At 48.4% G+C, this 17,919-nt stretch overlaps 2 protein-coding genes across 6 annotated transcripts; one reads left to right on the forward strand and one right to left on the reverse strand.

Annotated features, from left to right (window-relative positions):
- On the reverse strand, nucleotides 1–7,884 carry DUSP23 (dual specificity phosphatase 23). Of its 5 annotated transcripts, XM_060269361.1 has the most exons (6): nucleotides 7,038–7,138; nucleotides 4,956–5,035; nucleotides 3,054–3,186; nucleotides 2,429–2,491; nucleotides 1,445–1,719; nucleotides 1–191 (listed from the first exon to the last, which is right to left on the reverse strand). In XM_060269361.1, the coding sequence occupies exons 5-6, from the start codon at nucleotides 1,712–1,714 to the stop codon at nucleotides 6–8; spliced, it is 456 nt and encodes a 151-aa protein (XP_060125344.1). In that variant the 5' UTR covers nucleotides 1,715–1,719; nucleotides 2,429–2,491; nucleotides 3,054–3,186; nucleotides 4,956–5,035; nucleotides 7,038–7,138; the 3' UTR covers nucleotides 1–5. The 5 variants fall into 5 exon arrangements, with proteins under 5 accessions (XP_060125344.1, XP_034954565.1, XP_060125345.1 ...); XM_035098674.2 differs by lacking the exon at nucleotides 3,054–3,186; XM_060269362.1 differs by lacking the exon at nucleotides 4,956–5,035 and having other exon boundaries at nucleotides 7,038–7,131.
- Nucleotides 7,885–9,739: 1,855 nt separating this feature from the next.
- LOC118076115 (serum amyloid P-component) lies at nucleotides 9,740–14,673 on the forward strand. The gene is made up of 2 exons (XM_035098672.2): nucleotides 9,740–9,950; nucleotides 13,852–14,673. The coding sequence occupies exons 1-2, from the start codon at nucleotides 9,887–9,889 to the stop codon at nucleotides 14,472–14,474; spliced, it is 687 nt and encodes a 228-aa protein (XP_034954563.2). The 5' UTR covers nucleotides 9,740–9,886; the 3' UTR covers nucleotides 14,475–14,673.
- Nucleotides 14,674–17,919: the final 3,246 nt, after the last annotated feature.

The raw sequence follows: 17,919 nt of genomic DNA on the forward strand, positions 1-17,919 counted from the left end.
TCCAGCTATTTGATACGGTGGTGGAACTGGACAACGGCCTTCTCCTGGTCGTGGGTCTCGATGGAGCCTGGCCGCAGCTTGCGGATCTCGTGGATGGCATCAACGCCAGTGATCTTCTGGGTCTTGGCGAGGTAACAGGCCAACATGGTTCCGGTTCTGCCAAATCCCAGCATGCAATGCACTGCCACAGCCTAGTGAAAAGAGGGGAAGCCGCAGCGTGAAATGGCCCCTCTGGCCCGTGAGGAAATTAACATTTGTGAAATTAAAGAGCTCCTGGCACGTCTGCACTCTACTGTTGCACACTACCCTGACCTCCGAGCAGTGCAAGATCCCAGGAGTTCCAAGCACTTACCCAAGGTTCGTGTTTCTTTCAGAATGAGGCACAGCGGAGACTGTGGTGTATTTATGATATATGGTTTATTTATACGTACAGCGGTACCTCGACTTACGAACGACGCAACAACCGAATTTTTCGACTTGCAAATGTAGGCACACGGCCGCACGCTTACGAATGTCTCGACATCCGAAAGGAAACCGCAGATTTTTTCGACTTACAAATTTTTAGATATGGTTGCTTCGACTTACAAATTTTTCCGTTTCCAATGCATTCCTATGGGAAATCGTGTTTCCAATGGCGATTTTTTGACTTACGAATTTTTCGACCTACGAAGGTGCCTTCGGAACGGATTAAATTCGTAAGTCGAGACACCACTGCATATAGAACCTGAGCCTGCATTAATATCCCAAGGGGGCATCGTTTCCTTCATAGCCACAGCCTTGAATTCAGGCAGAAATCAAGCATTGCTCTGCCTCTCTCTAGCTTCTAGATCACATCACTGTAGGCTCAACTCTTACCTCTCATCTTTCTAACTACCAGGCCGAACCTCTGCCACCTCCCCACCCTCCCACAGGGACTGCAGTGAAGCTAGTGAAGCTACTGAGCTGCTTCTTGAAACTACCTATTCCACGCTTTCTGAAATAATGTGCCAATCGGGGGGGAGGGAACAGCCACCCATCAAAATCCGTACCTCTCCGAATGTTACAAGGTAGTTTCCCAGGCAAGGAATGTGTACAAATACACACGCGAAAGTGTAAAAATGGCACACTACGGTACACTGAAAATAACATACGCAAACACATTGCATTCGACAAAATTGCTCATAATTGGATTTCTGTATTTTAATATTTTGTTGGAAGCCGCCCAGATGGGCAGGGTATAAATATTATTAATATTATTATTATAAATTCACACCAAAATTTTCATTTGGATTTTTTTTTAAAAAAAATGCAAACTGGTGTGGAAATGTGAAGACTTAAGGTTGGAAAAGAAACCCATGGAGATAGGAATCCGGCCCGCTGCTCGAAGTCCGGTTCGCCACCCCCGGCATAGACAACACTAGACTAGCTAGAGAAATCGCCTTGATACGGCGGCGTGAAAACTGACCTCCCCCTTGGCGTTGGCATCGTTCACAATCTGCAGGAAGTGCTGGATTTGCTCAGGTGAAGGTGGGCAGAAGTCGGTGATGCGCAGTCGGTGGAGCTGGATGCCGGGGCAGGTGTCGTGGTACGGTGGGCTGCGCTCCGTGAGTGACACCAGATGTCGGATGCCATGTTCGTGCATGTACCGGTAGTGTGCGGGCAGGCGGGGCATGGCCAGCCCCGCCAGCTGGCCTGGCGCTACCCAGGAGAAATTGGGTGGCATGTCGGACGCCATGGACCCTGTGAGCGAGAGGGAGAGAGAAACCAAAGCTGTGTTAGTTCACCAAAAGGCGACTCCCTTCTCCCTGCCGTGTTCGCAAAAGGCTGCCAGAGAATTGGGCGCGGTTCCCCAGCGCCACCCTCCGCGGTCTGGCTGGAGCTGCCCCAGAGTGCAGCCCCAGAGGATTCTGGGAACAGAGCGGCCACCGCCTATCCCTCAACGCAGCCAAAGGTATTGGGTTGGGATTAAGCGTTCTTAGAACCAAAGCTGGTGTGTGTGTGGAAATCCGCTGCCCGATTTGGAAAAGAAAAGAAAACACAGGATGATCGCTGTGCTAGCAGAAAAAGGGCGGGGAGGTGCCGGAGAGATCTCCGGCTGTTGTCCTTGCAGATATTAAAAGCGAACAATGCAGGAAAGGGAACAAAAAGGTATTAAGCAAACAGGGAATCCAATTCGCATAGAGAGTCAGCCTTTCGCTGTGTACCAATTGCTAGAAGATACACAGAGGAAAGTGCTGCTAGTATCTACAAATCCTCGTTTCGGCAGGGCCACACTCCTGTCTGGGCAGTCTTCTGAGGGCCACGTCAGCGATGACCGGGACCAGATGCAGAATTTCCACCAAGGTCACTGCCTACCTCTGTCTAATGATTGGACCGGCCAGGGGCAAATTGCTGGGATGATCCTGAACCAGTAATATTCTGTCATTTGCTCGTTTTGCACCTCACTTACCTCATGGGTTATTGTTGTGACGATAAGCCCCTTTTGCAGAGGAGGCAAAAGAAAACTGGAGCGCTGCAAGAGAAAGAAGCAAACACAAGAGATTGTTGTTTTAATTAAGATCCTCTCAGCGGTGCTAACTAATTCACTCCAGCAACCTATTGCAAAGGAAAAACAACAGTCTTGTGGCACTGTGGAGACCCCGAGCTCTTCCTGCTGACCTGTTTATTGAGCATTCATCCAGATTTGCTGCTAGAAAGCTTGTGCAGAGGTTATACAATGTCCACGCTTTACTGAGCACTGGCCCTGATTTGTTCACAGGGACACCGTTTTGTCAATTGATGGTTAGCTCAATATTTTTGGTGCCTTCCTCCATCACTTTCATTACTTTCATTATTTTAAAAAATAAGTTGATATGCTGCACCAGAGGGAGCTTTAATTGCACCATCTTAAAGTTCTCAGAGGCATGATGGGACGCGGGTGGCGCTGTGGGTTAAACCACAGAGCCTGGGGCTTGCCAATCAGAAGGTCGGCGGTTCGAATCCCCGCGACAGGGTGAGCTCCCGTTGCTCGGTCCCAGCTCCTGCCAACCTAGCAGTTTGAAAGCATGTCAAAGTGCAAGTAGATAAATAGGTACCGCTACAGTGGGAAGGTAAACGGCCAGAAGCAGCTTTGTCATGCTGGCCACATGACCCGGAAGCTGTACGCCGGCTCCCTCGGCCAATAACGCGAGATGAACGCCGCAACCCCAGAGTCGGTCACGACTGGACCTAATAAGAGATAATATTCACATCAGTTGTTCCACCTGCTTTTGCCTCTAGCCCCGCTGGCCATTGGCATGTGGCCCCCAGAAGGTTGCCAAGAAGGAAATGTGGCCCTCAAGCCCCAAAAGCATCTCCACCCCTGCATAAAGGGTCAAAACAGCACTGTAGATTGGTCATATGAGTAATAAAAATGGCCAGAGTCTCTAAACCTTCTCAGAGGAGTCAGCTTGTTCTTGTCAAGTGACAAGAAAGGAGATTCTTTCTTTTTTAAATTCAATTAATTATGGTTTATAAAGAAAAAGGAAACGTAATATATTTCCCCTTTTTAAAAACCAAACCAAGACTTTTATCTAGATCAGGCATCCCCAAACTTTGGCCCTCCAGATGTTTTGGACTGCAATTCCCATCCTCCCTGACCACTGGTCCTGTTAGCTAGGGATCATGGGAGTTGTAGGCCAAAACATCTGGAGGTCCGCAGTTTGGGGATGCCTGATCTAGATACAATTAAAAAAAACAAAGGGGGTGGGGTGGGGTGAGGAATAGAGAAAGAAATAGAGAGAAAAAAGAGAGGGTAGAAAAGAGGTTAAAAGAGAATGATAGAAAGTAAGATTCAGAAAGGAAAGGACTTCCGATTCTTCATCTGCCCACTATATGTTAATGTTTAATGCTGTATTGTGTTTTTAATATTCAGTTGGAAGCTGCCCAGAGTGGCTGGGGAAACCCAACCAGATGGGCGGGGTATTATTATTATTATTATTATTATTAATATTAATATAAAAACAACATTCACTTCATCCAATCCAATATAACAAGAAAGGAGATTGTGACCAAAACTTAGGAAGACCTTTCTGAGGGGGAGAGCAGTTGGACTCCCTCAGAAGGTGGACTCTCCTTCCATGGAGGTTTTTAAAGCAGAGATTGGCTTGGCCACCTGTCAGGGATTCTTGAGCTGAGATTCCTGCATCTTTGGGGGGGGGTTGGACTAGATGACCCTTGTGTCCTTCCCAGCTCTACATTTTTATGATTCACCAAGGAGCTCCTGGCAAGCTTCCAAGGCCCATCCTCTCCCTCCACTTCTAAACAACCGTCAAGCACAGAGGCATGATGGGAATCTCTGGCGGCGGCCCACCCTGGGCGCTTAAGAGCGATGACTCAGCACCTCTTCCCATAGATAACAAAAGCAGGGGGATTATCTCCTCTGAGGTCACCCGAGTCAATGAAAAAAACCTGCAGGGAGGCTCTCTGGGTGGGATCATGTAATCTCTCTGCGGGTAGAACTACCCAGACCTGAAGCTTTGCAAAGCAGAAGCCAATGGCCCAGGGTGCCGCCATCTTTGTTGGCCCTCAGCCCAAGCAGATATTCCCTGGGTGGCCTCCCAGGGGAAGGGCCTTCGCAGACCCTACAAATGTCCCTATTTTCCAGGGACGGTCCTGGATTCGCAGGTTTCTGATTTGATCCCGGAACGTCCCTCTTTTCCTTAGGGAAATCCCTATTTTCATCGGAGAAATGTTGGAGGGTATGGAGTTATGCGACCCCCAAGCCCAGGAGATAAGTAACTATACAACCTTTAGAAGACATCTGAAGGCAGCCCTACATAGGGAAGTTTTTTTAATGTTTAATGTTTTATTATGTTTTTATATATGTTGGAAGCTGCCCAGAGCGGCTAGGGCAACCCACTCAGATGGGTGGGGTATAATAATAATAATAATAATAATAATAATAATAATGGAAAAGGACGTCCCTAGTTTCCCCGGAGACATGTTGGAGGGTATACCTCTGGTCAGTGGCAGAAAATCTGCTTCTATCCCTGGTGGCATCTGTTTTGGAGCTTTGCAGGATCTGGTGGGGACTGCGCTAAGGAAGAAATAAGGATAAATATATTTAGGGCTGCAGATGTGCAGGTTCACTGAGCTCAATGGGGCTTACTCCCAGGTAAGCGTGCCTAGATGCATTTTATAAAAGTAAAGGGACCCCTGACCATTAGGTCCAGTCGTGACCGACTCTGCGGTTGCGGCACTCATCTCGCTCTATTGGCCGAGGGAGCCGGCGTACAGCTTCCGGGTCATGTGGCCAGCATGACAAAGCCGTTTCTGGCGAACCAGAGCAGCACACGGAAATGCCGTTTACCTTCCCGCCGGAGCGGTACCTATTTACTGTATCTACTTGCACTTTGATGTGCTTTCGAACTGCTAGGTTTGCAGGAGCTGGGACCGAGCAACGGGAGCTCAGCTCAACCCATCGCAGGGATTCAAACCGCCAACCTTCTGATCGCCAAGCCCTAGCCCACCTGCTTCCCAGATGCAGTTTATAATGCCCTCCAAAATGCAACCTTTGGTGTTACAGCGGCCTCTTGTGGCCATCATTGCTCTGTACAGAAGAAGCCAAAATCTTGCTTGTGGGCTTTTCAACTAGGCATTTATCTGGTTGGCCATTGTGAGGATAGGATCCTGGAGTGGATGGGCTCCCTCTGGCTTGATCCAACTGCACTGCACTTCTCTCCCCTCTCCCCTGCATCCAAGAGTAGATAAATTTCCCTAGTAGTTAAAGGGCGAGTGGTGAAGGTGGGTTAGGTGCACACCTAGCCAATTTGAGCATATTACAGTTTGATCATATTACACCGATCCTTGCCAATCAGTTTCCAGGCCCAATTCAAAGTGCTGGTTGTGACCTATAAAGCCTTAAACAGCTCAGGACTGCAATACCTCAAGGAGCGCCTCTCTCCATATGAACCGACGCAGACTCTGCAATCATCCTCTGAGGCCCTTCTTCGTGTGCCCCCTTCGCAAGAGGTCCAGAGGGTGGCAGCACGAGAATGGGGCCTTTTCTGCAGTGGCTCCCCGTTTGTGGGGTGCTCTCCCCAGGGAAGTTCGCCTGGCGCCTTCATTATACACCTTTAGGTGCCAGGCGAAAACGTTCCACTTTAGGCAGGCTTTGGATTATTAACATCCTATGCTCTTTTAAATGTGCTTGTGAGGGGTAATGGTTTGTTTTGTTCTAGTTTGCATTCTCACTTTGTATTTTTTATGTTGTGAACTGCCTTGTGATCTTCAGATGATGGGTGGTATACAAATTTAATAGAGGAATAAAATATGTAAAACCTTGTTTGTCAACAAACTTAGGATCTTAGGACTAGTCCACCATCCTGCACTGCAGGAATCACAGCCGGGACCTTTGGGGAAGGGCAGGTAAGATATCCAATTCCTCCTCCAAACAATTCAGTTTTTTCATCACTCTTTTTAAATGCACAGAAAACACTCTTGAGGGCAGACTTAAAACCACTTACTTCATATACAAGCTGCCTGCTTGTCAGTCCTCACCCCCCCTTTGCTAGACAGCCTAAAAATAACCCTTGGCAAAGAAATCAGGAGGACATTTAGGCTGCCCTCAAACGCCTCCCCCCATATAGTCCTATAGTGAGTCAAATCATTGGTCCATCTCGTTCAGTATTGTCGACACTGACTGGCAGCAACTCCCAGGGATTTCAGAAGGGGACATTCTCAGCGCTACCGCGAGATGCCACACAGTGAACCTGGGACCTTCTACATGCCAAGCAAGTGTTATGTCACACAGCCGGTCCCACCAGTATCCTGTAAAGTCTTCAATTGGTGGGTCGGGGCAAGCGGACCTGATCTAAGGTGGGTCGCAGGAGGAACATTGCAAATATATGGGGAAATTTTAAGAAGTGGGTCTCCAAATGCATGTTTGGGTTAAAAGTGGGTCCTGGGTCTGTAAAGCTTGGGTGGCTAGGCTACCAGCTTTGGGGCATCCGTGCATGTGGATCAAGGCCCGCTGATCTGCTACCGCTTCTCCACCTTTATCGGACATTGTTTTGGGTACCCGATTTCCCGCGCCGTACCTGAGACGAGAAGCAGGGTTGCAAAACAGGAGAGAGAAAGGAGCCGGCTTGGAAGCAAGACCGATGCCAAGCGGCGCACTTCCTGCCCGCACAGTGCAAGCGGAAAGGGAACCTCTGCAAATGCCCGTCCTTTGGAGAGCAGAAGAATGCAAGGGAGCCTCTCCAAATTCCCAACTCTAGTAGCAAGAATCAAGCCGGGCAGAAGGAGCTGTTCGAGGTGGGACTCCCAATCCGCGTCCGAAGGTCCCCACCCTTGCTTTCTGTGGACCCACATGGTGATCGCAGTGGGTCCGGATTAACAATCCCCGGGGACCGGGGAGTGCGCCATGCCTGCTTTTGCGCACGTGTCCTGTTATGGTGCGCCCTGTTTGCCACTTACCGGTACCTCTGCGTGTTTTGCTGCATCTCCGAACACCCACCCGCGTGTTTTTTTCCTCCTGAGAAGTTGCTGAGTCGCTGATGTGCGGAGCTGATTCCAGTCCAGAAGCTGAACCGGAGGGAGGAAAAGGGGAGGCGGAGGATCTGGTGCCCCGGGGATCCCTCAAGGGAAATCTGCTGTCCTCCCAATGACGAAGACCACCATCCTCTGGCCCCTCGGGCTGTTGAGTCCCTCGGGGGCCCTGGCTGGCGCAGACAAGTAGGTGGGGCGGCCGTGGGGGGGAACGAAGTGACACTGTCTGCCAGCCCATAGCTCAGAGGGGCAGAGCCCCTGCTTGGCCTGCAGAAGGTCCCGGGCTCAGTCCCCGCAGTCGTCCAAGCGTGGTTGGGGAATAGTGGTTCAGCCAATACATTGGTTCATAGTGGGACTTGCTAGGACCAGAGAGGGGCTCACAGCCCTGCCGAGCCTAGGAGAGGGTTTCCTGCATGTGTCGTCTGAACCTGGTCTCCGATGGCAGGAGCTATGGGGAACCATGGGCGTGGTCAAGGAGAGGGGGGGAGGCGGGGGGGGGTAGAAGGCAGCTGCTTTCCCAAGCAGGTTGGACCGAGGAGTGCAGAGAGCACTGGCTTATAGCCTTTTTGAAAAGTAATTGCTTTGGCACATCCCAAGTCCCCTCTCACCAGGGCTGTGTGGGGGAATGTAAGAGTTGTTCGGCAGTGGAATTTGCTACCAAGGAGTGTGGTGGAGTCTCCTTCTTTGGAGGTCTTTAAGCAGAGGCTTGACAGGCATATGTCAGGAATGCTTTGATGGTGTTTCCTGCTTGGCAGGGGGTTGGACTGGATGGCCCTTGTGGTCTCTTCCAACTCTATGATTCTATGATTCTAAGAGTGGTGGCAGCAACTACCGGCTTGTAAGACCTGCTGGGGACAACACTGCGGGGCTGTTGGGCAGCAGTTGTGTATGGAAGAGGGCGTGAGAGGCTCCTCAGAGCATAGCCCCCCTCTCCACAACTGTCTTGAAAGTGTTTGTAGAACCATGAGTTAGGAAGAAACCAAATAGGCTCTCTGTTGTAGGTGAAAGGTTTTATTATTATTATTAAACATTTGGTGCCTAAAAATGCAAGACCTGCAGATTATTTATATTTTTTATTTATTACATTTATATACCACCTTTATCTTCCAAGGATCTCTAGGTGGTGTACATGGTTCTCCCCATTTCATCCACACAACAACCCTTTGAGGTAGGTTAGGCAAAGATAACGGTGACTGCCCAAGGTTTGAAGCTGAGTATATCCCAACAATTCTTGTTGTTGTTGTTTAGTCATTTAGTCATGTCCAACTCTTTGTGACCCCCATGGACCAGAGCACGCCAGGCACTCCTGTCTTTCACTGCCTCCCGCAGTTTGGTCAAACGCATGTTAGTAGCTTACTCTAAGCTCTAAGCTTAAAGGTAAAGGGACCCCTGACCATTAGGTCCAGTCGTGACCGACTCTGGGGTTGCGCACTCATCTCGATTATTGGCCGAGGGAGCCAGCGTACAGCTTCCGGGTCATGTGGCCAGCATGACAAAGCCGCTTCTGGCGAACCAGAGCAGCACACGGAAATGCCGTTTACCTTCCTGCTGTAGCGGTACCTATTTATCTACTTGCACATTGACGTGCTTTCAAAGTGCTAGGTTGGCAGGAGCTGGGACTGAGCAACGGGAGCTCACCCTGTCACAGGGATTCGAACTGCCGAACTTCTGATCGGCAAGCCCTAGGCTCTGTGGTTTAACTCACAGCGCCACCCGCATCCCTAAGCTCTAAGCTTACTCTAAGCTAAATTGCAAGATGAGACTAAATGAGGAGAAAAAGAGATAAAGCAAAGTCTTTTGTCATTCTCCTGCCAAGGTAGGAGTGAGGAGATCTCCACCTCTAAGACAAAAGGACCACACACAGAGTTTAAAGAAAGTCCACAACAGAGATCTGTTGTGAAGAAGTTCTCTTTAGGTGTGGTGTTCAGGCGCAAATGAATTTGCTAAGCTGGAAAAAGGCTTTTGGATCTCAGAAAACAAACTAAGAAACAAACCCTGAAGTCCACCAGGGAAGTTGCCTTGCCCCTGAGCTATGGTCCTTCCCGTCCCACAAAACCTGGCTAAGAAAACTGTCCAAAAAGGCTCTTGGAATCCAGGGATTGTGAGGAATGGTTTTGACCTGGAAGGAGTTAAAAAGAGAAGAGAAGCCAGTGCTAGTTGAGAAAGTTATGAAAGTGGGGGGGGGGGGGAGGAACAGTTTTGTCAATACATTGGGAAAATCCCTAGGAATTAAGCAACAGGAAACTCAGCCTACCCCGGTCAGTTCAGAGATAAATGCCGAGAAGGTTTGCAAAATTTCACAATAGCAGATTGACTTTGCTCAGAACAGAAGTTGCCAACAGAAATCAAAAGCAGATTCTGGGGCCACTTTGACCAGTTTGTTCTGCGTCCAGCCAGAATGGAGATCCTTCATCCCTCTCTCGTCATCCTGGCTTGCCTTTTAGGGTCTCTGGCAGAGGAAGGTGAGTGCCGTGTGGAGCTGTACAGCTGAAATGACTGTAGCTCTGCACCAGAGCTAAACAGCTGGTTCGTCAGCTGTGGAACCATCAGGGCAGGACTTGGGGGGAAATCGTGGAGGGCTCCAACCGGTTCTGCAGCAATAGAACTGCTAGCACATTGGAGGGACCGATGGGGCTCTTGAACCTGGAAAGGGAGGCCCATGTAGGACAAGGAAAATGCTGATCCTAAACCTCCACTGCCTTGCAGGTTATCTTCAGGAGAAGAAAAGGCATATTTGGAGTCGAGTCCCTTAGGCGGTTTGATGGCACCTTGTATGCCTTTTTCCAGCCACTCCTGCTGCCAATCTGGTGCCAAGTGTAATTGCTCTGCTTTCCTTTGGACCATATCGGTGAGGCCGGGGGTGGTGGTGGTGTCTTGTCATCTGGGCAGCCCAGGACCTCCATACACACTGCCCAGGCTTGCCCCCGTCACTTTGGTGCAGCTAACACACAGTTTGACTTCCCCCACTGGAGGCACACTCCATTGTCTCACGAGATCATGGTTCGGCAACCTAAGGCCCATGGGACACAAGTAGCACATGGGGTTCATTTAACCGGCCCATATTGGACCCATACCTGCCAAGTCTGGGTCATAAATATCTGGGATCGGCAGCGGGCGCATGACCGGAAGTTGCGTGACACAACTTCCGGTGGCGCTTCGCCCTTCTATGGGCACCAGAAAATGGCGGCGCCGGCGCCGGAAGTCGCTTCCGCGCATGACTGGAAACACGTAAAAGCGACTTCCGGCGCCGGCGCCACCATTTTCTGATGCCCATAGAAGGGCGAACCGCAACCGGAAGTCGCGTCACGCAACTTCCGGTCATGCGCGGAAGCGACTTCCGGCGCCGGCACCGCCATTTTCTGGTGCCCATAGAAGGGCAAGCGGCACCAGAAAAATGGCCGGGTAATTCTCCTCCACTCATAGCTGCCAAGTATCCCGATTTAAGGGACAATACCGGGATTTTTCGCTAAACGGGAAACGGTAAGAAAAAAGGGGCTTTCCCGGCGGATACGGGATACTTGGCAGCTATGATTGGACCTCCATCGCCCGCTTGGGGATCCCCGCCACCCACTCGATCGACTCCCATGCACCGCACAAAGCCGGCACGGAGCAGAGCGGGGACTGCCTTCTGTGATGCTAGCCGGCTTCCCATTGGCTGTAGGAAGCTCCTGCAGCCAATGGGAAGTTGTGCACGCCTCCTCCGTGCCGGAAGGAGCACCGGAAATAGTGTTTGTGCATGCGTGCGCGCACTCCGGCCCACCGTGGCGTCTGCAGGACCGTGAACCAGCCCAAGCCACAAAAACTTTGCTGACCCCTGCTTGAGACAGATGGACGCCATTTGCAAAGCTAAATGGGGTCCGTACTGGTTTCAAATTGGATGGGGAGTATTGAGATTCATGATCCTCAGAGTCCCTTCCAACTTTCCAGTTCTGTGATCCTATGAATGAGCAGGAGTGATCCTGGTTGTAGCAGGGCTGGTGGGTGAACACATTTGAAGGAAGTGGAATAACACACATTGCCATCTAAAGAACTGCCCTTGAGTCTTGACCATAAATCTAGAGTGAAAAGGGTTTTGTTTTTTTTAAAGAGAGAAGGCCATGAGGCCACCGAGTCAATACTCGAAAATAGTCTCTGTGCTGCTGTTTGTGACTCGGAGGCACTTGGAGGAAGGCGAAGCTTTGGATGGGGAAGAGTTGGGGTTTCCCCGCTGTGGTGAAAGCAAACACAACTGTGAGATTACAATCTTGAATAGGCTGCAGGTTGTGAACTTGGATCGCCTTCGTTTAAAGAACAGGCGTGGCTGTTGACCCATTGCCAAGAACAATGCAACATGCTGGTGCTCACTTTTAAGTAGTAATGCAACAAAGATTTAGTAAAGAAAAATAATAAAATAAAATCTAGTAAAGGAAAATTAAAAAATAGTAGAGATTGGTTCTTCAGAGCAAATGAAGGTCTTGCACCTTGCACACATGTACTTGTTCCTCTGGGCAAATTACTTGAGATTTTTTCAAACCCTTACTGTCTGCTGTGCTTCAAATGTTTAACTATGCATTCTTGTGTTGGTTTACTTGTTTACTGTACTTGTTTGTTTATTGTTGTTGCACCTCAGGTTCTGCTTGTGGGCTTCCCTTAGATACCTAGTTGCCCATTGTGAGGACAAGATACTTGACTAGAGGGCCCACTGGCCCGAAATAGCTTCTTATATGCTTATGCCATTTCATCCTGCTTCTTTTTTTTTTAATTGTCATTAAATTTATTGTATTTTAATGATTTTCTTCTTACTTTTGCCCATGGATCAGGGTTCCTCAACCTCGGCCCTCCAGATGTTTTGAGACTACAGATCCCATCATCCCTGACCACTGGTCCTGCTAGCTAGGGATCATCCGTGTTGTAGGCCAAAAACATCTGGAGGGCCGAGGTTGAGGAAGCCTGCCGTGGATTGTCTTAACAATGGCTTATTGGTGGTTTATGAACAAAGTGATTCATTAACAATACCAGCACAAAACAACTTTTGCATGTGATTCTGCCAGTCGCTGTTCAGCAGTTGGCTAAGATTGTTGGTTTTCTGAGCTCATAATTAAAAACAGTGGAGATCCCGCCCAGCCCAGTGTTCTGTCCAGTGTGAGACCCGCCTTCTACAGAAGGCGTGATTTTCTATCCCCTTGTTGATAAAGGTGGAGAAGCAGGGCCGACCAAGGCATTTTGCCACCTGAGGCGAGCTGGAAAATGGTGCGCTCCGCCATGTCTCACTCCTACAGAGGGTTTTATGTCACATGCACCCTCACCCAAACTGCTTCTAAGCTGCAGGGCTGGGCATGAGACAGGGTAGGCGCAATACATTTTGCTGCCTGAGGCAAAGGACAAGATGGCACCCTCCCCCAAGGCCCATACACAAGCCAACTGGATTTAATCTTACTCCAATACTGGTGAAAGGACTATATCTTCCACTGCACCTGAGGGCAGCAGGCTAACACAGGGGGTACAGGGCACTCATAGCTGTGTTTACTCCCTGGACATCGCCAGGATTCCTGGACATCGCCAGGATTCGTCCGTCAAAAATGGCGTCCGAGCGGAATTTTCTAAAATAGCTTGAAAACTCAGCCATATGGCAGTCCATATTGGAAGTGTTGATTTGCAGATTTCCTTTAAAAAAAAGCTTTAAAAAGCTCAACAACTTTGGTCAACAGCCCCCCCCCCCCAAGTCTGGATTTTCACGTTCTAAAATATGGCAACTCCACTCCCTGCCCCCTCACCACCTGCTGCCTGAGGCAGCTGCCTCATTGTGCCTCATCATAGGCCCAGCCTTGCAGAACAACAAGCCCCATAGAAGCGAAGGCATGTTATCTTACGACCTAGCCGCCTTGCTGGTACAATCATACCTTGGTTCCCAAACAGCTTAGCTGCTGAACAAATTGGCTCCCCAACACCGCAAACATGGAAGTAAGTGTCCCGGTTTGGGAACGTTTTTTGGAAGCCAAACGTCCGACGCGGCTTCCGCTTGAGTGTGTCTTTATACAGTGGTACCTTGCAAGACGAATGCCCTGCGAGACGAATTTTTCGCAAGACGAATGCGTCTTGTGATCTGATGGTGATCTGATGGCGTTCCTATGGGCAAAAAAAGAACACATTAATTGAATTTCAATGCATTCCTATGGGAAACCGCGATTCGCAAGATGGATTTTTTGCAAAACAAATTAAATTCGTCTTGCGAGGCACCACTGTATGTTAATTTATGTTGTGAACCGCCCTGGTATAGAAATTTAATGAATAATAACAATCTCTCAGACAACGTTCAAGCAACACCTGCATGTAGTTTTAGGTGCGAGGGAATGAACCCTTACTCTCTTCTTTTCCTGCCTCCAGACCTTCAAACGAAGGCATTCATATTCCCAGCGAGTTCAAACACAGCCGCTGTGGTTTTGAATGCCTTGTTCCAGGATCCTTTGACCAGCGTCACTGTCTGCCTGAGAAGCTACACACTGCTGACCCGCTCCTACGGCCTCTTCTCTTACGCCACACAAAAAAGCGACAATGAGCTCCTGATCTTCAAGCCCAAACCCAACCAATACAACTTTTATGTGGGTAGCTCAACAGTGACCTTCAGTGTTCCGGAAAGAACAACCTCTGGACCTCGGTGGGAGCACATCTGCATGAGCTGGGAGTCTGCCACGGGGTTGGTGGAGTTCTGGTTGGACGGGCAGCCTCTCCCCCGAATGGGCATGAAGAAGGGTTACTCTATAGGCCCAAGGGGATCCCTTCTCCTGGGGCAAGATCAGGATACCGTTGGAGGTGGCTTTGATATCAACCAGTGCTTTGAAGGAGAGCTCACAGATGTGTACATGTGGGACCGGGTGCTGACCTCAGACGAGGTGCTTCTCATCCGCAATGGTGGCACCCTTTCCAACTATCTTGTCAACTGGAGATCCCTCAGCTATCAAATTAAGGGGTATGTCGTAGTTAAGCCTTCCCTTATGACCATCTACTGAACTAGGGAGCTGTCTTAAATGAAGCCCTTGCCTAAAAAGAAATGGAGCTGTCTTAAAATTATCCAGATTTTCTTCAGGGTGTTTCAGTCATGACGGTGTTGATGTCAACTCTTTCAGCCTGTAAACAAGTTCCAGGAAATCATACATGCAACTTCTCCTATATACCATTGCCCTTCTAATAATAATAATAATAATAATAATAATAATAATAATAATAATAATAAAGATTGCATTTTATTTCCTTTTCCTTTTTTAAAAAAATGTTTGTATTGCTGAGGAGAGAATGGGACAGATGTCTAACCGGATGTGGGAATGCTGTGGATACTAGCAGAGGATATATTGATTTAATAGTATCCTTCCTCAGTCATGCTTGTGGGTCAACAGCAGAGTGCATTCCCCGATATATAGCAGGAAGCTAGTTGGTAGATTTGTTTGAATCCCTTTACAGTACTTAAGCAATCCAATCTGGCTTTGTCCAAGGGAGTCCCCTTTTATCCCTCCTAAATAGAATAAAGACACAACAATCTTCTTTACAAGTAATAAGAAGTTTACTTGCATTCAGTTCACAGTTGGATCCCTGAAGGCAGGCTTTAGCTTAAGAGTTACAGAAAAGAATGTGGGTTCGTCCCACATGGGGATTTCAGCCCATGTCCTGCTGGCTGAGAGCCAGCAGACAGCAAAATACAACAGTATCAGCAGAAAAACAGCAAAAGAGAAAGAATGGCATCAAGAGGAATATGGCTGCGTGACCAGCCCTTTTTATGGGGTCTCCCAGGGTCATGCCCATCTACCTGGTCACACGCAGAGGGAGGAAGCTCCAGACCAGGTGTGACAGGAAGTCCTCCTGGCTGGAGTAACATTCCCCTCTGTGTCCACTCTGGGCAAACAGGAAGTGCTGTACTTGTCTGCTTATGTTACATCCCACAGCGGAATGGTCCAGGCAGGTTTTGGGAGGAAAGGCTTTGTTTTGCTTCTCCCAAAATCTGGAGGTGGGGAAGTAGAGTTGTGTGCACAATGGCCTCTTGGCACCCTCCATCCTATTTTGGAAGCAGATCACTTTGGGTTTTTTTGGGGGGGGCGGCTTTCACAACATTTCTCCAAGGGTAGGAGAAATTCCCCAATGTTCTCTCAGGGGTGGCCTCACCTGCACCGTTAGCAGCGGTAGCAGCGCAGCTACCTTCCAGACTGGAGAAAGGGAATAAAATAACTGTTTCCACAGATGCGTAAAATTGCTTTTACCTCAGTGAGGATATTTAGTAATTTATAGATCTGTATCAAATGGGAACTTCACAGTCTGAACATTTTGACAGTAAGAGCAGTTTAACAATGAAAACAATTAAGTAGAGCAGTGGGGGAGAACTTTTCTGGCTCCTCCCAAGCCAACATTGATGGTAGGTTAGTTTTTCTGTACACACTCACAAACCATTCTGTCTTGCATCCAGGCAAGTAAAAGACACCATCACACTTCAAGGACTCATTCTGGCCAAGCAAAGACACTCAAGGGGGGTGCAGAGCATATTGCAGATATTAATATTGCGCAGCTTGAAGCAGTAGGATGAATAAAAAGTCTTGGAATAAAGATTGTCCAGACCCATCAATATACTGTAATTCGAAAGCTTTACTCCAGAACTTTCTTCAAACAGACTTAAGTGGTTGCATAATTTAAATGCTTCTCCAAGCATAGGTTCAGCGCCTTTAAAATATAATGCAACTCCAAACAGACCAGAAATCAAAAGTCTTCCTCTCCACACAGACTCCATTAAAGTCTGGAGCTGTTTTCTCGCCAGCAGAGACCTGATTAGTACATATTTCTACTTTGGTGGTTTTCGGACCCACACAAAATTGTGGTTTGAAGCCCTCCCATATATGTCTCTCATTGCCAGAGAATTGAAAGGGTTGGGGATTCAGTTCCTTACAACAGACCACCGGCCCTCAGAGTGCTTTACTCCCATTCCAGAATATTCCGCGCCTCGTGCTAAGCCTACAGGTGACCTTTTTTTCTGAAGTAGCGAAGAAGACAATGCACAGTGTGATAAGTCAAGCTCCCAGCTCAGGTGGTGGCCACTGTGGGGATTTCCAGACATCCAGCAGCATTTCAGAGGGCTTTAAACAGAAGAAACGCAGCTTTGTTTCAGGTAAAAGGCACCCTTTGTTTCCAATAAGAGACATTATTTTGGCCAAGGAGGACTCGGTGACAGCGTGGAATCTTGTTCAGACCTCATGTTTCCCCATCGCCAAGTCATGGCTCTGAGATCAGGAGAGGACTTGAACTTCCTCCCCTCTGCTTTTGTCCTTCAATAGAGTTTTGTCTCCAACACAACTGAAGACCAAACAATCTAAAACTGATAATTTAGTCTAGGAATGGTGGAAGAAATTTGATTTCATTCACCTTTAAAGGCAAAAGCAATGTATGCAGCGCTTTCCAAAGCAATACGTGAACTGGAACGCAGTTTCTGAATTTTTCAATGCCGTTCTACAGCCACGTAATGTGGGCATGAATGCACACCCTTGGATAGGAGTGGGCATAAACATGTGTATATTAGTAAATAACATACAAAATATGAGAGCACAAAATATGGTCTGAAGCTCAACATCAAAAAAACCAAGATCATGGCCACTGGTCCCATCACCTCCTGGCAAATAGAAGGGGAAGAAATGGAGGCAGTGAGAGATTTTTACTTTCTTGGGCTCCTTGATGACTGCAGATGGTGACAGCAGTCACAAAATTAAAAGACGCCTGCTTATTGGGAGAAAAGCAATGACAAACCTAGACAGCATCTTAAAAAGCAGAGACATCACCTTGCTGACAAAGGTCCGTATACCGGTAGTTAAAGCTATGGTTGTAGTGATGTATGGAAATGAGAGCTGGACCATAAAGAAGGCTGATCGCCGAAGAATTGATGCTTTTGAATTATGGTGCTGGAGGAGTCTCTTGAGAGTCCCATGGACTGCAAGAAGATCAAACCTATCCATTCTTAAGGAAATCAGCCCTGAGTGCTCACTGGAAGGACAGATCATGAAGCTGAGGCTCCAATACTTTGGCCACCTCATGAGAAGAGAAGACTCCCTGGAAAGGACCCTGATGTTGGGGCACTAGGAGAAGGGGACGACAGAGGACGAGATGGTTGGACAGAGTTCTCGAAGCTACGAACATGAGTTTGACCAAACTGCGGGAGGCAGTGCAAGACAGGAGTGCCTGGCGTGCTATGGTCCATGGGGTCACGAAGAGTTGGACACAACTAAACGACTAAACAACAACAACATACAAAAATGCATTGTATTTGAAAAAATGGCTGTGCAGAACATTGTATGTTACCCAAAATCTTATATAAATGGTGGGAAATGGAAATGGACAGATTTGCCCCTCCCCAGCACCTCCCCACTGATAAGCAAGAGGCATCATCATAGATCAAGGATACATTTGAGTCAGGTGGGAGACCAGAAC

Source organism: Zootoca vivipara, chromosome 17 (genome assembly GCF_963506605.1).
Source record: "Zootoca vivipara chromosome 17, rZooViv1.1, whole genome shotgun sequence".
Lineage (NCBI taxonomy): Eukaryota > Metazoa > Chordata > Lepidosauria > Squamata > Lacertidae > Zootoca > Zootoca vivipara.